The sequence below is a fragment of the Oculina patagonica genome, chromosome 3, assembly GCF_052425735.1.
Source record: "Oculina patagonica isolate OP01 chromosome 3, crgOcupat, whole genome shotgun sequence".
Taxonomy (NCBI): Eukaryota; Metazoa; Cnidaria; class Anthozoa; order Scleractinia; family Oculinidae; genus Oculina; species Oculina patagonica.
This window is the reverse complement of record NC_135760.1, coordinates 20,233,795-20,254,774: the sequence shown is the minus strand read 5'-3', so window position 1 is coordinate 20,254,774 and position 20,980 is coordinate 20,233,795. Positions and strand designations below refer to the sequence as shown.

Sequence of the window (20,980 nt, the reverse complement as noted above, 5' to 3'; positions counted from 1 at the left end):
CTCTGCCGTCTAAACGCGCCTGTAGGCGCTTATAGGCTCTTACCGAAAGTGCTCGTAAAAAAAAGCATTTAATGCTCAAAGCAGTGCTCGTTTTTTGCCAAAAAAAGTTCTAAAATAATGCTAATTTTTTAAAAAAGTGCTCGTGGTTTACATAAAAATGCTCACTTTTTTTCCGATTTTTTTGAACAGAATGTTACATTTTTCAGATTTTTAGTAGCATTTTTCATATTTTTTGCCTTGGCTGGCTGTCTTCCATTGTTCCTCGATGACAACGTGGATGACGCCATCTTGGAACGAGTGTGATGGACTGGGTTTCTAGATGGCAACCGCTGACCTATCAAACCTATTCCCCAGGCCTCCTCGGCTCCTTTGACTAAAATGAGGGCAAAATGCATCTGGGAGGCTTTGGACGAAGTCAGATTGTGCTTTCTAACAAAAAAATATACACATAATCAGTCGAGAATCCAAAATAATGCTAGCAGTGCTTTTTGGGATAAAATGTAGAAAAAAAATGCTCGCGAAGCAAAATAATGCCAAAAAAGTGCTAGCACTTTCAGCTTATCTTTTGATTTCGATTTCCTCATGCCTTACCCCTACCCTCTTTGACTGATCTCCCCCCTGTGAATCCTGTTTGGGCCTCCTTGGCTTGGGGTCTCCTCTCGAGTCCTCAGGCCCTCTCACTCAATAAAGATGCCCAAACTGATTCACTGGTTGTTGATCTTGTCTGTCGAGGTGTGTGGGAGAGACATCAGGGGATAATTAGTAAATAAACCCCTTCAGGCGGCTGGTATATCGGAGGATAATGCCCGAGGCTGAAAGATTGTCGAAAAATGAACAGTTGGCCGAGAAGCGTAGCTTCGAGGGCAACTGTGAAATTTTGAGGACAATCTTTCAGCCAAGGGCATTATCCTCCAATATACCAGCAAGCCAGAAAGGGGTTTATTTATTTTATAACCCTCCGATTAATTTCTTCATCGCGCTTTATCGCCAGTAAATTTATAGGAAAAAACCTACGTAATAAACCCGGTGTAACTGTGGTTGAAACAAATGTAAGTTGATTGGTTTACGTAGTTTTATAACTGTAAATTCATTAAAAGTTAGAATTGAATAAGGTAAACTTCATTCGTTTGTTTTGTGTTTGCCTACAAAATCGGGCGACGGATATCAAATCGGACGGGGTATATTCGCTGATACCCGTCGTCCGATTTTGTACCACGTGATGCGTTGTGTCCAATGAGCGCGCGCGAAAATTAATCGGTGGGTTATAATTGTTAATATTCTCTAGGAATAACTTAATTAGCCCCAGGTCCTCGCTATCGTCCCTGTAGCTTGACATCTGCTGTCATTTGATCTCTGTGTTTCGTTCGTTCATTCGAGTGTTGTTTAAAGTCTTAGATGCAAGATCTCAAAAGGATATACGCACTGAAGCTATCTGTGACCTGATACGCATTATTCTGAATATGAACAACTTCGAGTTTAACAACGAACATTTCATGCAGCTGCACGGTACAGCGATGGGAACAAGAATGGCCCCAGCATTTGCCAACTTATTCATGGGCGATTTTGAAACAAAGGCACTTGATTCGTACCCGGACAAACCTTTTATTTGGTGGAGGTATATTGACGATATTTTTATGATCTGGACATTAGGAGAAGACAAGCTTGGTGATTTCATAAAATATCTTAACAATATCCACCACACTATAAAATTCACCAGTGAACGCTCGACCACCTCCATTCCGTTTCTCGACGTCAACATTCACCTCAACAATGGAAAAATAGAAACCGAACTATACTCTAAACCTACAGATAAGCATCAGTACTTACTGAACACCTCAAGTCATCCATATCATACTAAACGGTCAATCCCTTACAGTCTTGCTCTACGTCTACGCCGAATCTGTTCCACTGAAAACTTTTTTGAACATCGCGTTAAAGAACTTCAGCAATATCTAGTTAAAAGAAACTACAAACAACGCTTTATTTCAGAGCAAATCGACAGAGCACGCCTGGTATCACGGGAAGAGTCTTTGCAGGAACACACTCGCGAAACACGATCTGATAGAGTTCCTTTAGTAATCACATACAATCCAGCACTTCGTAACATTCAGAAAATACTTCACAACAAACAACCTCTTCTTAACTCCTCTTCCAACTGTAAAGAAATCTTCAAAGAAACACCCGTGGTATCTTACCGGCGCTCTCCCAACCTTCGAGATTTACTCGTCCGAGCGAAACTTAAAAGCCCTAACCAATGCAGTCAGCTGCCAGCCGGCACCTTCCGCTGTAACTCAAATCATGGATGCCTCACTTGCCCCCACATCGAAGATGGCAAAACTACATATACCTTCAGCCGTACTAACGAAGTCAGACAGATTAAACATCACATAACATGCAACTCAACTAACCTTGTATATATGATAGAATGCAAAAGATGTAATCAACAATATGTAGGAGAAACAAAACGTACTCTTCGGGAACGTTTCACTGAACACAGGCAGGCCAGCAATAATCCAAGGCACAAGAAAGCAGCCACTGCAGTCCCTACTCATTTCAACATGGCAGGTCACTGCACATCAGAGATTTCTCTAGTCCCTCTTGAATTGCTACCCACTAAAAGTACTTCTCGTCGCAAAGCAAGAGAAGCATATCTCATAGACCGAGGCAAAACTCTTGAACCTAATGGCCTCAATAGACGCTCTGAACAGTGATCTGTTATATCTTTAGATCGTTATGTGAAAGCTAGCTTTAGTTTATTACTATTTTTATTTCATTTTTATTTCATATTATTATTATTATTATTATTATTAGATTACTTTGTTTTTTTTTTATACGTATATATTACACCCTCGACGCTGTATTTTATGCTTTTTCCTTATATGGCTATCGTGTTACGTATTATCCACTTGTATACTTTAATTTAAATTTTAGGAGCCGTTAAGTTTTATCTCACTCCTTTACTTGACTAGTCGAAATATCGGCCAAATAAATTGTCCAACGCAAGTGTCGTCGTACTAGCCGTGCATTTAAAATTACTGTTTTATACACCTCGAGTGAGTTCTAGTACATGCATCTCCAAGCTACGTGAGATCCGACAAAAATTGTGCCATAGTCTTCCTGACGTTGTGTGGCCCTCTGCATTTAATCGTCCCACTTTGGGTAAGAGCCTAGGCGCCTTACCCCGTTTTGATTCGACTATTTCTCGACAAAAGTGGTCAAGTCCGGAACAATTTTTTGACGGGTCCGTACCCAATTTTTCTGTCGTGTAAACGCAGCTTAAAGAGAGCCCTTGGTTCTAAATAAACTTTTCCAAAAAAGGTTAGTTAAAAGTAACCCAAAAAAAAACCTTACTGCGAGTGTTTTAAATCTCTACAGTCGTTTTGTCAGAACGTTTCGTTTGGTACCGCTGATGTTGTTTTTTGAATGTTTTTCTCTAAGGCCAATTGCCTTCTTAAGCAGAGAGGTTTCATGTTATTATTCAATTCACATTTAATCTTTTGGGCGCCTTGCTGTAAATTCGCGACTAGGAATATTTCTACACTTATCCTGTTTTGAAACCAGGATAAGTCTAGAAATATTCCTAGCCGCTTCATACCACGGAAAGTTTCCATAGTTTCCATGGTATGAAGCGACTAGGAATATTAATTTCTACACCCCCTGGATGGGATGCTAGTCCATCGCAGGGTTGCCACCCAGCATTATTTCGCCGGTACCCATTTATACACCTGGGTGGAGAGAGGCACTATGAGAGTAAAGTGGTTCTAAACACAACATGATGACCCCGGCCAGGGCTCGAACTCCGACCGCTCGATCCGGAGTCCAGCGCACTAACCATTAGGCCACCGCGCCTCCCACATTTATACTACTGATTTTCAACGGCTTGTTTGAGGCGGCAATTTATGAGCTTCTGTGCTTAATGTAACAAAACATGTGTGTACAATTTTTTTTGAAAAAAATACATTCCTTTTACCATTCAAGAGTTGTTTTAGCCTTGCTGGCTAGATTTTCATATCCATTTGCATCTTTTAGCTAGTTTTCTTACCCTTCTCTTTGCATGAATCTCAATTGAACGAAGTGATTTCACAAGCAAAGCATTGACTCACCAAGTCGTCCCCAGGTCACTTTGCCAAGGGCTAAAAATTTCCACGCTCGTGGGAGAACAAAACGACGCATATCTGTTCTTTCGTGTAATTTCGTAAGTTCAACTTCAAATTTCAATCACTGTTCGTAAGAAGTAGAGTTTCTGTCCCAAATATAATTCAATGATAAACAACGTAAATTGAGGAAAGAATAGTTTTGTCAAATTACCAGGGAAAAAAGGGGTTTAATAGCTTAATTGAAAGGTGTTTAAAGCTGCTCAGAATCACGTCTAAAATCGCGTCTAAGAGGCTTCAACTTTTCAAAATTTTCTGAGGGGGGGGGGGGGGCATAGGCATACCTCAAAACCCCCCTGGGGGCATGGAGCCTGTGGCCTCATGAACTCATGCGACCTCATGAACTATGGTCCTTTGGCCCAAAATAATTTGCACTCCCACTTTAAAAATTCTGCCTAAAAGCCTGATTCCCCCCATAAAAAACTGGGGCTTAAACAAGATAGTAAACAAATTTTTTTGTAAATAGCCAGCTTCCTTTTATAAATCCTGGATCCGCCCCTGAATGCCCAACATTGTTTCACAGTGGCTCTCATGTCAGCCAAGGTGGGGGTGGGGGGAAGGGTCTAGGCGCACATGTGCCCACAGGCATTTCTGAAATCAATGCTTCTTGAAAACGTGTCCTCGAGAATTTTTAAAGCATTTTTTACCTGTTTTTAAGTCATTCCAAGTTTGCACTATCTAACTTGAAAAAATTAAATAGTTATGGCAAAAGGAACTGGGTGAAAAATATCCGAAGTATTTATATCCCAGTGGCAATTTCTGAAGAGGTGTTTGTATAATATAAGCTACCAATTTTATTTTGAAACCAAAGTTCCAATGTAATTAGTAGGTTAATTTACATTAGTAAGAATCAAGATCCTGAGAATCCTTTTTCATTGCTCAAAGACCGTTAATTAGTCATTGCAATACCTCACAAGTTCTTCTGAGATTATTTCCAAGCCATTCTAATCGATGCACACACACATTCACATACACACAATCATTCATCGATGTCCACTTGATCACAGCATGTTCAATGTTCAGGCATTTAATTTCCTCAGGAGTTGTGTTGTTCCATTTCCCTAGAGAGTTTATGTTTTGATACATGGCATGCACATGATGTGTTCTTGTCCAATTAAACAAGAGTTTTATTTACAGTGCTTACGTATAGCTAAAAGGAGGAGGCCTGAAGGGATAAGATGGGAACAAGGATTTTGGCAAATTTTCACCGAGAAAATGGGATATGGGTCACTCAGACTGGGAATCACAAACAAAAAAATTAATTGGGACTGGGACTGGGATTTAGGCAAAACTGGGCAAACAATAGACTGGGAGATGCGATTGTGCAGAATTTTGGCTGGGAAATGGGATTTTACCTCACTCTAACAGCTTTCATTCTGCCATAGCTTTCACTGTTGTTGGTTTTTAATTTTATGTCTTTAATCGTAGACCAAAAAACAAAAAACAGCACATAGTAGTAGCCGGATTTTAAAAATTACGAGATGATTTTTCCCTGGCTTGTATGACTTGAGGTCCATTAATAGTCATTCATATCAATAGCAAAATTCAAGGTTGGGAAGTCCAGTTGGCTGTTTACAAAGCATGGAGGAGTTGAATTCAGGACGACCGAAGACAAATCCATCTAGTGGCGGGGAGGAGGATTTGAACGCGCGACCTCCGGATTACAAGTCCAGTGCCCTAACCACTAGGCCACGCCGCCTCCTGCAAAGCCAAAAGGGTCCAGAGAGCCAAAAGCTGGTAGAGCCAAAAGGGTCCAAAAGGGTTGGAGTGTTACGAAAGGACTCCAACATTTAGTCTCGCCCCACCTCCTTAGTCTACAGTGGCTCTGACACCATTGAGTCTCGGTACCTTACTCCTGTGTGTATTTCTGTGACATCAAAGGGTAAAGTTACCCTGTGACGTCACTGGTTTCGCAATGTTGCCCGCTCATGAACATTTGGCGGGAAACGTTTCTTCGTTTCGTGCCATTTGACCATGTACTAGCCAATAAATGCAAGCGCATTCGCAGGGAAAAGATGAGCTATAAAACACTAAACTTTGCTTGCCGCGCACTTTAGCGCTGAAACTATGCTAGGCAAAATGTGACAGCGTGCGACCACGTGGAGTTGAAGCGTCACTCGCGATATTTTTCGCGTTAGCTTGACACTTGGTTTCTTGTAATACTGTTCTACTATTTTCTCAAGATGCTCTCTATATTCTATTTACTCTGTATATTACAGACAAGTAGTCATCGTTTGTCTCCTCATAAAGTAAAATTCAGGATTGAAGTCCCTTGTGTTTTTCGATTCGCAAATGGCGTTATTTCTGCATTTTTAAGAACTCAAGTGGTAGTAGTTCTTAATGTTGGCCAGTCCCATGCGTTTGCTTCCACTTTTCTATTGTGTACATTATAGCCCTCAATAGCCTGTGTACAACGCGCCTCTTGTTTGAGATCACTAAGTGTACAAAGAACTACAGCCAAATTCTGATAGGAAAGCTGAACTATTTCGTAGTTGCCGATAATCTAACGTGTTGCATCACGAGTATCACTGAAAGGTCTAACATCAGTCAGAAAATATCGAAGCTCGAAAAACGCTTTTATTACTTGACTGGAACGGGTCAGAAGTCAGCCAACATTGAAATGGATCTTTGCAGAACAGTCCGACACTGGCCACAACGATTCAAAACTTTACCCCGTAAAATCGCCCTTCCGCCTTTCCCCTCTCCATTTATACCCCTCCCCCTGGTTAAAGACAGCATACTGCTAAACGAAGGTGGCCTCCTCTATAAGCCGGGTGGTTTCTTGGAGGTCTCCCTGCCTTCATATAATTATTACTGTTGTATTTCCATCTAAAGTGGCTAATAAATGATGATGACGATGATGATGATGATGATGATGAAAGGCCCATCTGTCTCGGCTAGAAAAAAAATATATTTATATCGATGCAAGTTCCTAGAAGGAACGAGCCATGGCTTGAGCTTTGTTTAAACAAGAACATTGAGAAGCTTGAGAAGCTTAAAATCGGGCGCTTTGCCTTGAAAGGCAGGGTTCAGTACAGCAGAAACCACGAAGCAGTTACTTAAGTAGCACTCAGTCCGACTGTGTTTGTGTAAGTCACAGGGCTTGCATGAGCTGTATTAGTGTGCATAATATAATATCTAGAACGTTGTCGAGATTGCATTATTACTTAATGACATGATGGTTTCAATTTATAAATGTATCTCACACAATACAAATAAACGATTGAAGTAGACGACTAGACAATGTAAAGTTTGACTTAGCAAAGTGCAGTGTATTGGTAATACTGTAAGGTGCGGTTTCACCTGACGGTCGTGTGCTTTTCGGTATTTTCCAGGCATTGCACTTTGATGGGACAGTACTACAACTGTTTACCGGGGAACTACTATTGTCAAGAAAATGATCACAACTTGTTGATGAATGATTGAACATTTGTTTCATACCATTACTGTAATAGCAATTGATGAAGGCTTTTAGTACTGAACCAAAGTATAAGGACTGGGAAATACTGAAACCCATTATCAGCCACCTTAAACGGAAATATCTTGTTGGTGTTTCAAGGAATACAAGGAAACTTCACTCATCCCATGTATCTATGTATTGCGGTATTTTGTAATTTTTTGAGTGATTTTTGGGGATGTTTGGCAGGTGATAGTTTTTTTAAAAGAATTAGTAAAATTTAGACAACTAAGAAATATTGAAAATTTAATGTGAATTTAACATTGGAATTTGAAGTTAGAAATTGGCAGACGGACACCAAACAGTCCCGTGACATCCTGGAGTGTTTTTGCATGGGGGTCAACTGTGTGATGATGTTTCCATTTTTTTCTTCAATCCCCACTGATAAAGAACTGTTGTTGGTGTTATGTTGGTGTTATCACATGTCAAGCCTTTAACAAGGTATGAAAGAACACAAGGATTTAAATTATTCTGGTGCTCAATTTTTGCGTAACTAAAATTAATGTTACTCAAATTCCTGATGGATTCTGTCTTAAACTGTTACGAGCTTAGTATTTCCAAATTATTGCATGTCAATGTAAGGCAAGACAAGACATGCCTTGGTTCTTATGTAATTCTCTTAAAAACACATAAGATATTGACTATAATTTTGTCTGTGCTATGGCAATTCACAGTGGGGTGGTCTTGATGTGTCTTTAACTTGTAGACTGGACTGGACTAGTAAAACGCGGACTTGTAAAACGCCTCTAGACACTTCGAATTCCTTGGCCACAATCATCTTACGGCTCTCTTCAATACATAATGTCTCAAAAAAACAGTAACCTCAGAAAGAAGTCAGAAGCAAATAAGGTCGAAAGACCGAATTTGAACATATAACGGCAAATGTTCTAATGTCACGAACGTAGGAGTCGTGTAGGCCCGTCACCTTTATTTACCACATACTGCCCCCAAATTAAAACAGTACCCTCAGAAAGAAGTCAGAAGCAAATAAGGTCGAAAGACCGAACTTAAACATTTAACGGCAAATATTCCAATGTCACGAACGTAGGAGTCGTGTAGGCCCGTCACCTTTATTTACGATTGACTGTTGATTTCTGGACGGGCCCCGTTCTACCTCGTGCGAGCAATACAAACGACTGCACTCAACAGACGTCAAGTAGTGGAAAGAAAGAAACATATGCACACAACTCATAGCATCAATCCCGTTGTTTTAGTAGGGGTTTGCAGAACGAACATGTGCTATACTGCAAAAACATCTCCACGCTAAAACAGACCATAGAGTGCTCAAAAAAGCTAGAAATATGCCGTCGAAGAAACACACAAGAGCTTCAAACACAAATTGTTTCGCTCGCTAAACCGTTTAGTTTCTGTTTAGTGTCCGCGTTCTACAAGTCCGTGCTTAACAAGCCCTCGTTTTACAAGTCCGCGTTTTACTAGTCCTCGTTTTACAAGTCCGCGTTTTACTAGTCCGCGTTTTACTAGTCCGCCTTTTACAAGTCCGCGTTTTACTAGTCCGCGTTATACTAGTCCGCGTTTTACAAGTCTGCGTTTTACTAGTCCGCGTTTTACTAGTCCAGTCCAGTCCTCGAAATACAGTATGCCAAAACTCCCCGCCCTCTAAAGATAAGTCCTTGACGGTTCTTGTCGTTTTTCGGTGCCTATTCATCTTCGGCATCTTTCTCATCCACCTCTCGTCCTGTCCTGTGTCTGTCATCACACGAAAGAAAAGCTGATTCTCAAAAAATCTGCCACAAAAGGAAATTGACAAAAACAATATGAAAACCATATATCGAAAGTTTCTTATTCTAAAATTTTATCATACGTCTTAATTCAGAGCTACAAAGAAGTTCCTCCTTTTGAGTTATTGATACTGTTCTTACAGTACCTCTTTCCACTAGCGAAATTTTACAAAATTCCTTCGCGGCGAAAAGGTAGCGCGAATCCAGAACAGACTCCAATCGAGCGTGGGTTAATTCTAGATTACTATTAATTAACTATTACAACATTCATTTTTAAAATAGTTTCCCAAGCCGACTAAGCTAACTAAACGTCGAGTGTATCTTTCAGTAAACAAAACATGCCGTTATGACGCCGGAAATCCAGCTCACGCATACTATACCCCGTGACTCACGCAAACCTCCGACTTACGTGCTACTACAGTCATTCCTTTCTAAACATTTTTTTTTTACCACCACCGTACCTTTCTACCCAAAAAACTCATGAAACCGCCCGGTTTTAACCTGTTTTAACCTTTCAAAAATTAGAGCGTTCGAAACTAAATAAGATCCGTAATCACAAACAACATACAGCCGTTTACCAGCACTCTTTAAAACTCCTGAAACCCTTCAAAATCAGGCAAAATAAATCTTTGAAATAACCTTTATCAATGTTTCTTATTTTTTATTCAGTTCTATAAAATGCCTTTCATACACTACTGTCAAACAAAAATTTCAATTTCCTCAAAGTTTCAAGACAAAAGAATAACAAATATTTCGTGCACAATGTAATTTGATTAAGCCAATATTATCACGTCTAAAAATACTTCAAGCAATTCAGTGAAAACCCGTTTTTTTTTCGTATCAACGAAAACCACTTTCGAATAATCAATACATGAAAATAACAATAAGATCAAAAGGAAGAAAGGAACCTTTCTAATTATTTGAAGACTTTCAAAGCCGTGATATTATGCATCCAATCCGCGATAAAATTTAATTACAACAAAATCCAAGTTCTCATTTTGAATTCCATTTTTTTCAGTTGATACCTTTATCCAACTTGTGAAAAATTCCATTCAAGTTCCTATTAATACTGTACATTCCCAATGTTTTGCTCAGGTCTTCAGAAGCGTCTTACTAACCAAATCTAAAATAATTCCAAAACATGCTGTACAAACATTCTACTCTTTGTGACAAACGACTTGACGACCAATTGTTCGAAATGAAAATCGACACAGTTCTTCCTAAATAAAAAAAAAGTTTTACGGCGGAGTCAGGCTCAAAAAATATACCGCAAGATCACACCCCCATTCATAGTCAGAAACCAGCAAACCATCTAGTTTGCTAAAAAAAACACTGCGTGACATCAATAACGTTACCTTTTTCATTTACAAAAATAACTTTAACTTGTCAAAGTAAGTGCAATTTCACAATGGTGAATATATCGGCCCAGTTCTCGGCCGGGTCCAGTTCTCGGCCACTTTGTGTTTAACGCGTTTTTTCACACTCCAGTTGAATCAAAAAGAAAAGGTATTTCCTTCAAACGATAGACTGATTCATGTGCTTTAAGTATCTTGAGTTTGATCGTTCAATTCGATATAGAAAGCTCACACGTCGAGTTTACGCGGAGGTAGTTGTTTGTTTACGGCTCCAAATTCATGGATGTAGTTAAATTCGTATTTTATCCAAAAGCCCCCACCATACGAGCTAATTTTTGGCATGTGAAACGTAGAATAATTCAGCTTTCTGCTTTAGTTAACTTTTCGTTGAACCGTTGTATTTTTTGGTCTTAATTTACTTCGAAATTTTTTCTTGCGACGTTTGCGTATTTGCCAGTTCTCGGCCACCCTGCTTATTATCACAGCTTAGCGCTTGGTTTTTAATATAATTTCATCTGCTGCTGCCAGAATGAAAGAAATAAATGTTTTAAAAATAAAGTTCAATCTTATCTCTAAGTTTTGAGCTGACTCTTGTCTTGTCTATTATTTCTACAACACCTAAATATTTCAAGACCTTTTCACTGCAAAATAAACCATCTAAATGCACGGGTCACACAATGCGGTTTTGCCAGAACCTGCACATAGGCAACTAGGCGCGTTAAAATCCTTCTTTTCTAAAGTAAAACAAAGCATCATAAAAATAATTTGGGATCAATATAGTATAAATAGGTTTACAGAGTGATTTTATGACTGTGAAAATTAATTGAGCATTTTTTTACAGATAATTACGCACAAGCTTTTTAGTGGCTGAGAACTGGGCCAAGGTGGCCGAGAACTGGGCCCACAAATGGAGCTTTTATTTTTATTATTGCTCGGGCAAATTAATTTTTGACCGGTCGATAGCTTTACACCAAAAAGCTGAATAATGTAGCTAGCTCTGGGAGAAATTTCAAGTTCCTGCGGTTCTTCTGAGGTAAGAAATACAAGTTTACGTCAAAAGTGGCCGAGAACTGGGCCAAGGTGGCCGAGAACTGGGCCCACAAATGGAGCTTTTATTTTTATTATTGCTCGGGCAAATTAATTTTTGACCGGTCGATAGCTTTACACCAAAAAGCTGAATAATGTAGCTAGCTCTGGGAGAAATTTCAAGTTCCTGCGGTTCTTCTGAGGTAAGAAATACAAGTTTACGTCAAAAGTGGCCGAGAACTGGGCCAAGGTGGCCGAGAACTGGGCCCACAAATGGAGCTTTTATTTTTATTATTGCTCGGGCAAATTAATTTTTGACCGGTCGATAGCTTTACACCAAAAAGCTGAATAATGTAGCTAGCTCTGGGAGAAATTTCAAGTTCCTGCGGTTCTTCTGAGGTAAGAAATACAAGTTTACGTCAAAAGTGGCCGAGAACTGGGCCAAGGTGGCCGAGAACTGGGCCCACAAATGGAGCTTTTATTTTTATTATTGCTCGGGCAAATTAATTTTTGACCGGTCGATAGCTTTACACCAAAAAGCTGAATAATGTAGCTAGCTCTGGGAGAAATTTCAAGTTCCTGCGGTTCTTCTGAGGTAAGAAATACAAGTTTACGTCAAAAGTGGCCGAGAACTGGGCCCCATACTGTACTTTGCACCGTAAGCTTTTTTCTCTGTCCTTCCGCCGAAGCAAAAAGACACAACCTGATTACACATTAACCCAAAAGTCGACCAAGTGTGCCTGCAACGATTTCCTGTCAAAACTAAAATGAAAACCATTGCGGTATGCGTCACCCGTAGCGGTTTTGTAGCAACCCCGAGCTATCCCCGTCTTTTTGGCCGCGCCAGGAGACTACGCTCTAGGACGACCAAAGGGTAAACCTTAAATCGGCCACGCCCGATTAATAAAATGCGCCAAAATGTAGAGAGAGCGTGAGAAAAATGATTTGGACAGATTTGGCCACCAAAAGTGGCAGTTTAATTAAATCAGTTAAATCTAAATCATGGCGAGGGATAGAAGGACGAATTAACCGAGTGTCCCTGCTTTTAACATACCGATCCCCGCCCCCCAAATCCTATTGGTTGATCTTTGTACCTGGTACGAACCTCGCAACAGGTTATCACGAAACTTGCCTCGACATAAAAAAAACATCTTGTCTAGGCATAATGTTTGTCTATATTCCCGTTATAAGCCCCACCAAATAAAAGCCCTCCCCCGTCCAACTGGTTCCACATAACGGACATAACGTATTGAATGTCCTCAAAGAACACACCCTCGGAGACCCCAGGGGCGAAACAAGGTAAACCTGCGGGTTTCAAGAGAACTGCCATCGCTCCGACTTTTGCCAGATTTTCTGTGCTTCGCCCCAACCAACTGCCCCTGGGTCTCAGAGAATGCAAAGAACATTTAACTTAAAATTTAAACAATTGGAATGAACAGACAAGAAAAGCAAACTCCAACGTTATTAGCATTTATTATTTGAAACAAAGCTTCCTTACAAGCTTAAAAGGACTCTCGCAACTATCAGGCTCAAAAACTGGTCTCCATCTATTGCTGATGTGTGTAGATGGTTAGCCTGGTACGCGGACTGAATTAGACATGTAATTAGCTCACGAGAACTGGAAACATAATCTTTGCTTATCTAGGAATAAAATGAGAAAACTGGAAGTTCGTAACGAGGGATCTATCGCAATAAAATTATTTACATGTAAAATTTATAAGTTTTTGGCAACCTGTCTTCGTCGGATACAAATGTGAAAAATTGAAAGATAATTTTACGTCGGTTCGGAAACATCCTTAAAGCACTCTAATTCCATGCTTGTGTTAATCTTTTCCGAATTCTCACTATTTTCTACTTATTTACGTGATCTACACGAATGATATAGGTAAAATATAAAACAAAATTGGACGACAGCACCACAAAAGGTACAATTCTGTTGCTTCGGATCGTTCTGGAAATTTTAACTTAATTATGTTAATTGTTTAAGTCGTACAAAATTCAAGCACCTTCCGAAAAAGTCTAAGAAAGTAACAATTAAAGATAAAAATGGGTTTCTGGGCACTCAACAGTCACTCATTCGAGGAAACTCTCGCTGGTTTCACTGTTGTACCAGTCTAGTCAATTTTAAAGGAACTCTGACTACTAACTGGGACGCCTGTTGACATCGTCATACATTCTTTTGGAAACTGAAACAGAAACAAAGTAATACTTATCAATACTAATCATTTTTTAAGAATTGTAAATTTACCGATTTCTTTTCGTGATCAAGCCTTTTTAAAGGGAAAGAATTAAGTGAAAATTGGGAACTTAAACATAAGTGAGAGGAGCAGGGGGTACTTTTAAATCTAAAAATAGGCTATAACCCATTGTACAATTGTTGAGTCATGTTACTAAAAACGAACTATTATTGAGAAAATAAACAAATAACATAAATCATAACGCCTTCTTGCTTGTTTGAAATGTATTTATTTTTTCTTATCTTTGAATGTCTCGAAATTAACAAAGCTTAACTTATGGAAAGTAGCAGACGCAACTTTGGTGGTTTAACGCATAAAAGTGTTACCTTTAATATCCTCATTTAATAAAAGAACATACAACTAGTATGATTGACTTTGAAAACAAATAAGTAGCACAGTTTTATGGAAAATATACGGTTTCTCTTCATCGTGAAATGAACTATTTTTACTTACTAGAGTGACGTCATCTCCAATAAGTGCAAACGGTGCCCAGTATCTCACATCACTGTACTTGTCTGATTTTCTGAGATCTTTCATGGCCTGGTTCAGAGACTCGCTTGCACTTCTTCCTTCCACAAGGTGATGGTAGAAACTTCTCATAAACTCCAGCGTGGCTTCATCATCGATCGCCCATAGTGACACCAGAACAGAACGAGCACCAGCACCCATAAAGGCACGTGCAATACCGACCACACCTTCAGCTTTGATCTCTCCTCGACCGCTGTGGCAGCAACTAAGGACAACCAGCCTTGCGCGCATTTTAACACTCAGAACATCTGACATGTTCAAAATGTAATCTTCTTCCTTCGTAGGGATTTGAGATGCTTGCTTTGAGTCCGGAGTTAGAGCAATTTCACCAGCGTCCATGCGCCCATGTGCTGCAATGTGAACTAAAGCAACCAAACTCAGCCGCTTTAACACTTCAGCTTTCGTGGCCTTTTTCCCAGTGAGTGGCACTACATTGAGAATATTTCCAATCATTTCCACTTCCTTTCTGGCAAATTCAAGCTGTTTTAGTAATTTCTCTCCCTTGCTGTTGGTTACTTCTTCTACCCATGGATCTCCCACAAGTAATGCACCACTCCTACTATGGTATTCGTCTGGGCAGTCGGCAATCAACTTCAAACTTGTCAACGAAGGGATCAACCGTATTCTAAATGAGTCACACAGGTATTTGGAATCCGCATCCATCAGTGCAGCATAAGGAGCTAGCCACAGTGGTCCATGTGGGACAATGATTAGTTCATCACCTTGAACCAGGTCGGCAATCGGCTGAATTAAGATGTCATACAAGGTGCTCAAAGACCTCTCTTCTAGGACGAAGGGTTGAGAGTTTTCTTCATCGCACTTCTCATCCGCTTTGTAACGATTTTCTCTAAAAGGATCCATAGAACGATTCTCGCATATAACCTCAGAACGAACGCCAATTTGTTTATAGGTGGTATCTATTAAGGACTGGAGAAAGCGCCGGTTAGCATCATCCAACTGTGAACGGGCCTCGCAAATTTTTTTCTGACCTAAATGAACAGGTTTGTCTTTTGAGAGAACCCAGAGATTCATCATAACACTGTCAAATGCCTGAAAAACTGTACTTGATAGAATAGAGCGATTCAATTCAACATATGGCTCGTCTTCTTCTTCCTCTGACACGGACTGACTTTCTCTTATGCCAAATTTGGACAACATAAGATCTGTGAGAGATTGGGCTCGTCCTTTCTCAGCAGCACACAAAGCTTCAACCATCTTGCCTTGCTTTAACAGTACCCTCCATAAACCAGTGTATGCAGCGTCAACTTTATTTCTATAGCCAATTTTCCATCCATCTTTACTTTGAAGAAGGTTTCTCACATGGTTGAATAAACTTACGCTACGTTCGTAATATTCTAAGGCTTCTGGTAAGAAACCTTGTGATTCGAAGCTGACACCTAGATTCTGATAGGTGCTGGCTTGCAAGCCCTTGTCTCCAATTTCATTGGCGACTTTAAGAGCCAATTCGTAGTGATCTTTGGCTTTTCTGAAATCACCGAGATTACGGAAAGCAGTTCCAAGATTGCCATAGGCACGTCCTTCGCCGGCCTTGTCCCCTACTTCTTTTGCGTTTTCAAGGCACATTTCGTAGTAGTCGATGGCTTTTCCGAAATCACAAAGTCCTTGAAAAGCATTTCCAAGATTGCCATAAGCACGCCCTTCATTGGCCTTGTTCCCTACTTCTTTTGCGTTTTCAAGGCACATTTCGTAGTAGTCTATGGCTTTTCTGGTTTCACCAAGACTAAGAAAAGCGTTTCCAAGATTACCATAAGCACCTCCTTCGCCGACCTTGTTTCTATCTTCTTTGGCAATTTTGAGATGCAATTCGAAATAGTCTTTGGCTTTTCTGGAATCACCGAGTCTATAAAATGCGTTTCCAAGATTGGCATAAGCGCGTCCTTCGCCATCCTTGTATCCTACTTCTTTGACGATTTTAAGATGCAATTCATAGTGTTCTATGGCTTTTCTCATATCACCGAGAGTTAGAAAAGCATCCCCAAGACTGCCATAGGCACATCCTTCACTAGCTTTGTTCCCTACTTCTTTGGCGATTTTAAGATGCAATTCACAGTAGTTTATGGCTCTTCTGATATCACCGAGAATTAGAGAAGCTTTCCCAAGATTGCTGTAAGCTACTGCTATACGAGCCTTGTCTCCTACTTCTTTGGCGATTTTAAGAGCCAATTCGAAGTAATGTTTGGTATTTTTGATATCACCCATCCAACGAAAGACACTTCCAAGATTACCATAAACACGTCCTTCTAATTCCTTGTCTCCTACTTCTTTGGCGAATTTAAGAAGCAATTTATAGTGGACAATGGCTTTTCTGAAATCACCGAGAGTATGACAAGCACTTCCAAGACATCCGTCAGCCCTTTCTTCGCCACCCTTGTCTTCTACGTTGTTGGCCATTTCAAGACAAAATTCAAGGCCGTCGATGCTTTCTATGAAACAAGCAAGATTTTGAAAAAAGTCATCCCCAAGACCGCCATAAGCATATCCTTCGCTAGCCTTGTTCCCTTCTTTGTGGACGGTTTTAAGATGCAATTCGTAGTAGTCTATGGCTTTTTTGATATCACCGAGAGCTGAAAAAGCTTTTATAAAATCGCTGGAAGCTTCTACTTTACTGGCCTTGTCTACTACTTCTTTAGCGTTTTTTAGAGCCAATTCGTAGTAATCTATGGGATTTCTTTTATTACGAAACCTTCGAAGAGCATTCTCAAGATTGCCATGATCAGCTTCTTCACCAGCCTCGTCTCCTGTTTCTTTGGCGATTTGAAGATGCAATTTGTAGTTGTCTTTGGCTTTTTTGAAATCACCTAGATTTAGAAAAGCATTTTCAAATTTGCCATAAGTACTTCTTCGCTCGCCTTGTCTTCTACTCTTTTGGCGATTTTGAGATCCTAGTTACAATAGTCTATGCCCACGCGAAAAACATAATTTGAAATTAGGATACCGTATTTATTCGATTAAGCGCCCAATCTCGAATAAGCCCCCACCTCGAATAAGCGCCCACCCTGAAGGTACGAAAAGTTAATAAGCGCCCAGCCTCGAATTAGCGCCCACCCGTCCTCCAAGAAAAAACTGAGTACTACTAAGAGAGAGACTTCTTAGCATTTTATAAAAACTTTCAAAGAACAGCTAAAGTTCTGGTTTGATGTATCTTCTCGTGTTGTTATTAATAAATAATATTTTGTTTTAAAATAAGCTTAGTGCTTGTTAAAAATGGTGAAAATTTAATAAGCGCCCACCTCGAATAAGCGCCCACTCTCAAGGTCCAAAAATATAATAGGCGTCCAGGGCGCTTAACTAACTAGAAATAGCTGACACTAGGTTGCCCCCGAAGTTTCGACGATGTTTATCGGTTTTTCTCTGCTGTTCATCCTTTTCTACAATTCAGACATTTTATTAGAAATTAATTTTCTATTTTGGATGATTATTAATTATGATACGGTAAATCATTTAATTACAAGAACGCAACAGCATCTTGACATCATTTTGTCATGTTTTGCTGTGGTGGGGGATCTCAGCTAGACTCAAGCTAGACTTTAGAAAAAGTCCGTCGTCTTTATTAATTTAACACGGTCGACCTATCGCATCTTGCGTGGCTCGTTTTCGCGACTTCGTCGCTTTGAATGGGCCGCTTTGCGGGCTCGAATCTAACACGCCTGCCGCGAGTTTTAAATAATCACAACGCATCTCGAGATCTCTTTTGAATTTCTTTTCTTGATGCATAAGTTTTCTCCATTCAAGTAGTTTGTGCCTGGTAAATCACGGTCAGTTGGACAAAGGCTTTCTTATCGTAAATCACGCTTCATGACAACGTTCAACTTTTTAAAAGGAAAGGATACTGAAAGAATTTCTCACCTTTGACAATGAAAACGCTTGACTTTCTAAAATCCCTTCTAAAAGTCGCTCGCTTCTGGTTTCCGGTTTCGCCTGCCGCGAATTATCTCGAGATCTTTTTTTTTAAGTTTGTTGTAAATCTCGTCTGGAGATAGACTGATCAAGGCTTTTCTCCGTTCAAGTAGTTTGCGCTTGGTAAATCGAGGTTTTGGACTAAGGCTTGCTTATCGTAAATCGCAGGCAAATTTGAAGATATGGCTTGATATGTTCGTACGTGTTCCTAGACATATTTCTTCTTCGGCCACTCAGATGTAAAAATGTGGATTTTCTTACTTCTCTGCGAGTTACTTAATTAATTATAGTCTTTTCAGCAATTGCATTGCTTTCGGCTTTTAGACATTGTGAAATGAATAGGCATCGAATAAAATCTTAAATTATCTTTTTCAAAATTCTGCCCAACTGCAATCAACGTTTACAAGCGTCGTTTGTTTGCTTGTTGTCATCCGTGCACGTGCTCATGCTTGGGCTGTCATCATTACCCAATCATCGTATGTCGGCATTTTACAACTCCCGATACCTACTTGCGGGCTTTCAGCTTGTCGGCATTTTACAACTCCCGAGACTATTTGCGGGCAAAAATTGATCAAATCGAGATTTTTCCCAGTATATACTATATATATACTCTATATTCGCGCGGATTACAATGATGCCTCCTCGGGTTTTGGCCTCTGGGCCAAAACCCTGCGGGGGCAATAAATACGGTATATAGAAAGAAATAGTTGATGAAAATCTTATTATCGGATATGTAGTATCGTTGTACATTAGTACTCGTCATTTGTACTTTGCGTCGCTCTACATGTACAGACTGCCTAAAACACTGCAGAACACGTCATAACAATTTTGGCACTGACTTTACCTGTTAAGCTGTCGTCATCATTGTCCAATGCTTCAGTAACAGATGTTATGTCCTCGCCTTCATTCAAAGCTGTTTTGGTGACGTTTGTTGTGTCTTTACCCTATTAGATTTTAAGATTTAGTGAAAAGTCTCTTTTTTGTCGTCTCATAAAAAAAAAACACCTCAGTCAAAGTTAACACGGAACTCAACAACGGAAATACTGCCCCATATAATTTCCAATTCACACTGGCAGCGACATTTTGAAGAAAGTATAAATGGCTAAACTAACTTAGTATTCACACTTAACTTACCACGTATTGCAAACTTTGAGTTTCTGACAGTTGTTTTCGCTTATTGACAGACCTGGCCTTTAATTCTAGCAACGTCTTGTGATTTTTGTCAATCTTCTTTAAGTTAAGACGCATATATAACTTATTTAAGTATAAGCCTATTTTAGTTAAGTGAATATAGTGCTTTTCGCGCGCTCTGATTGGTTAACTTAGAGCTGATAAGCAAAGTACTATTTACCTCCGAGCAGCCGATGAGAAACAAAATGGCTATCCACCACTATTAACCTCCACTTCGGTGAATAATTGTTAAATACAATAAAAAAGAAATGATATATTGTTATTGGCTCCTTACACTGAAAAATAGGCGCATATACTTTTTATTACAAATGAATAAGAACCACTTTTCTCATGGCGAAACTTTTGCCTAAGTACTTTGTTTGTCACGCTGGATTTCAATTTGCAGAATGCCAATTAATTATTTGGTTGTTGCAAAATTTATCAAAGAAGTTACTGGAAAAGCAAGATATATAATAGAATTAAACAAGAAATTCTCAGTTTGATGGCGCATACGAAATGCTTTCCTTTGGAAAACTTTTGTTTCCACGGTCTACACTCTTATAGACCACAGAAATGACGTCAGAAAATGTTCCAAACTAAAGTGGCGAGTGGTTTTACTGCAAAGTTTTGGACATTTTACTCGAACAAGTATTTATCAAAAGCGATGAGTGAGCGTAAAGAAACTTTGCCGGTGGGACGTAAAGATTCCGGCCCGACGCGTAAAGACGACAATGATACAAAAAAAGAAGAACAAGAATTCAAAGAATAACAATTTTAATTACCTTTTCCTTTCTCGTTGAGTGTGTGCCTATCGCTTCAAGAGAGCAAGATTAATTTTCTTTCTGAAGATCTTGGTAGCGCTCGTTCACTGAACATCGACAGTCTGCTGTCAGTTCACTAGCACCTTTCTTTACAGTTAGACAGATCACCTGAGTAGAAGTCCAATTCTGAATTCCGAAAACAAATACGCACTTGATTCAAACAAAACACGATGAAATTCGCATTCATTCATGAAGACCAAACTTACACATCTTTTAACCCGCGCGTGTGCGTGGCATGATCTCACGTCACTTTCATGGTCTATACTTTCATCGACCATAATTTTTGACCAATCAGCGTGCCAGAATCCTCTCGGTTATGGTATAATATCCTTTGTCTCATGATTATCTGACTATTGCTTCCCACCATATGTTCACTAACAAGCCTTTCAGTTTAGACTTCGTCATTTACGGATTAAGTATCTGACATTTTCTATTTCCGTAAAATGCTGAGTTTTTACCAACGGCAGAAATCTGTTTTTTTGTACATACATTACATTGTACACGACATTTTAGGCTGGAAACTGCAAGGCTGAGAAGCCCTCAGTGGCAAAAAACGTCAGAGTTTCAAAACTTGG

General features: G+C 39.7%; 3 protein-coding genes across 4 annotated transcripts in view; all 3 read right to left on the bottom strand.

Moving 5' to 3' along the window:
* The window catches only part of LOC144645266 (uncharacterized), a 72,631-nt gene that overhangs the window by 43,748 nt on the left and 7,903 nt on the right, over window positions 1-20,980 (bottom strand). The window lies entirely within an intron of this gene.
* On the bottom strand, window positions 13,065-20,969 carry LOC144645295 (tetratricopeptide repeat protein 28-like). 2 transcript variants are annotated; one of them, XM_078504815.1, is made up of 5 exons: window positions 20,367-20,969; window positions 19,766-19,817; window positions 19,259-19,358; window positions 14,422-16,940; window positions 13,065-13,917 (listed from the first exon to the last, which is right to left on the bottom strand). In XM_078504815.1, the coding sequence occupies exons 4-5, from the start codon at window positions 16,906-16,908 to the stop codon at window positions 13,846-13,848; spliced, it is 2,559 nt and encodes an 852-aa protein (XP_078360941.1). In that variant the 5' UTR covers window positions 16,909-16,940; window positions 19,259-19,358; window positions 19,766-19,817; window positions 20,367-20,969; the 3' UTR covers window positions 13,065-13,845. The 2 variants fall into 2 exon arrangements, with proteins under 2 accessions (XP_078360941.1, XP_078360942.1); XM_078504816.1 differs by lacking the exon at window positions 20,367-20,969 and having other exon boundaries at window positions 14,422-17,315; window positions 19,766-19,789.
* LOC144645270 (uncharacterized) overlaps window positions 13,918-20,980 on the bottom strand; it is a 49,413-nt gene continuing 42,350 nt past the window's right edge. Inside the window, exon 13 of the mRNA XM_078504781.1 lies at window positions 13,918-13,939. The gene's annotated coding sequence lies outside the window, so the exon portion shown is untranslated. The remainder of the gene's footprint in view (window positions 13,940-20,980) is intronic.

Coding starts and splice junctions, on each gene's coding strand:
- LOC144645295 (XM_078504815.1), bottom strand. CDS start 16,908: ATGGCCAACAACGTAGAAGACAAGGGTGGCGAAGAAAGGGCTGACGGA. Junction 13,918..14,421: donor TTGGAGATGACGTCACTCTA/GTAAGTAAAAAT, acceptor TTTCTGTTTCAG/TTTCCAAAAGAATGTATGAC.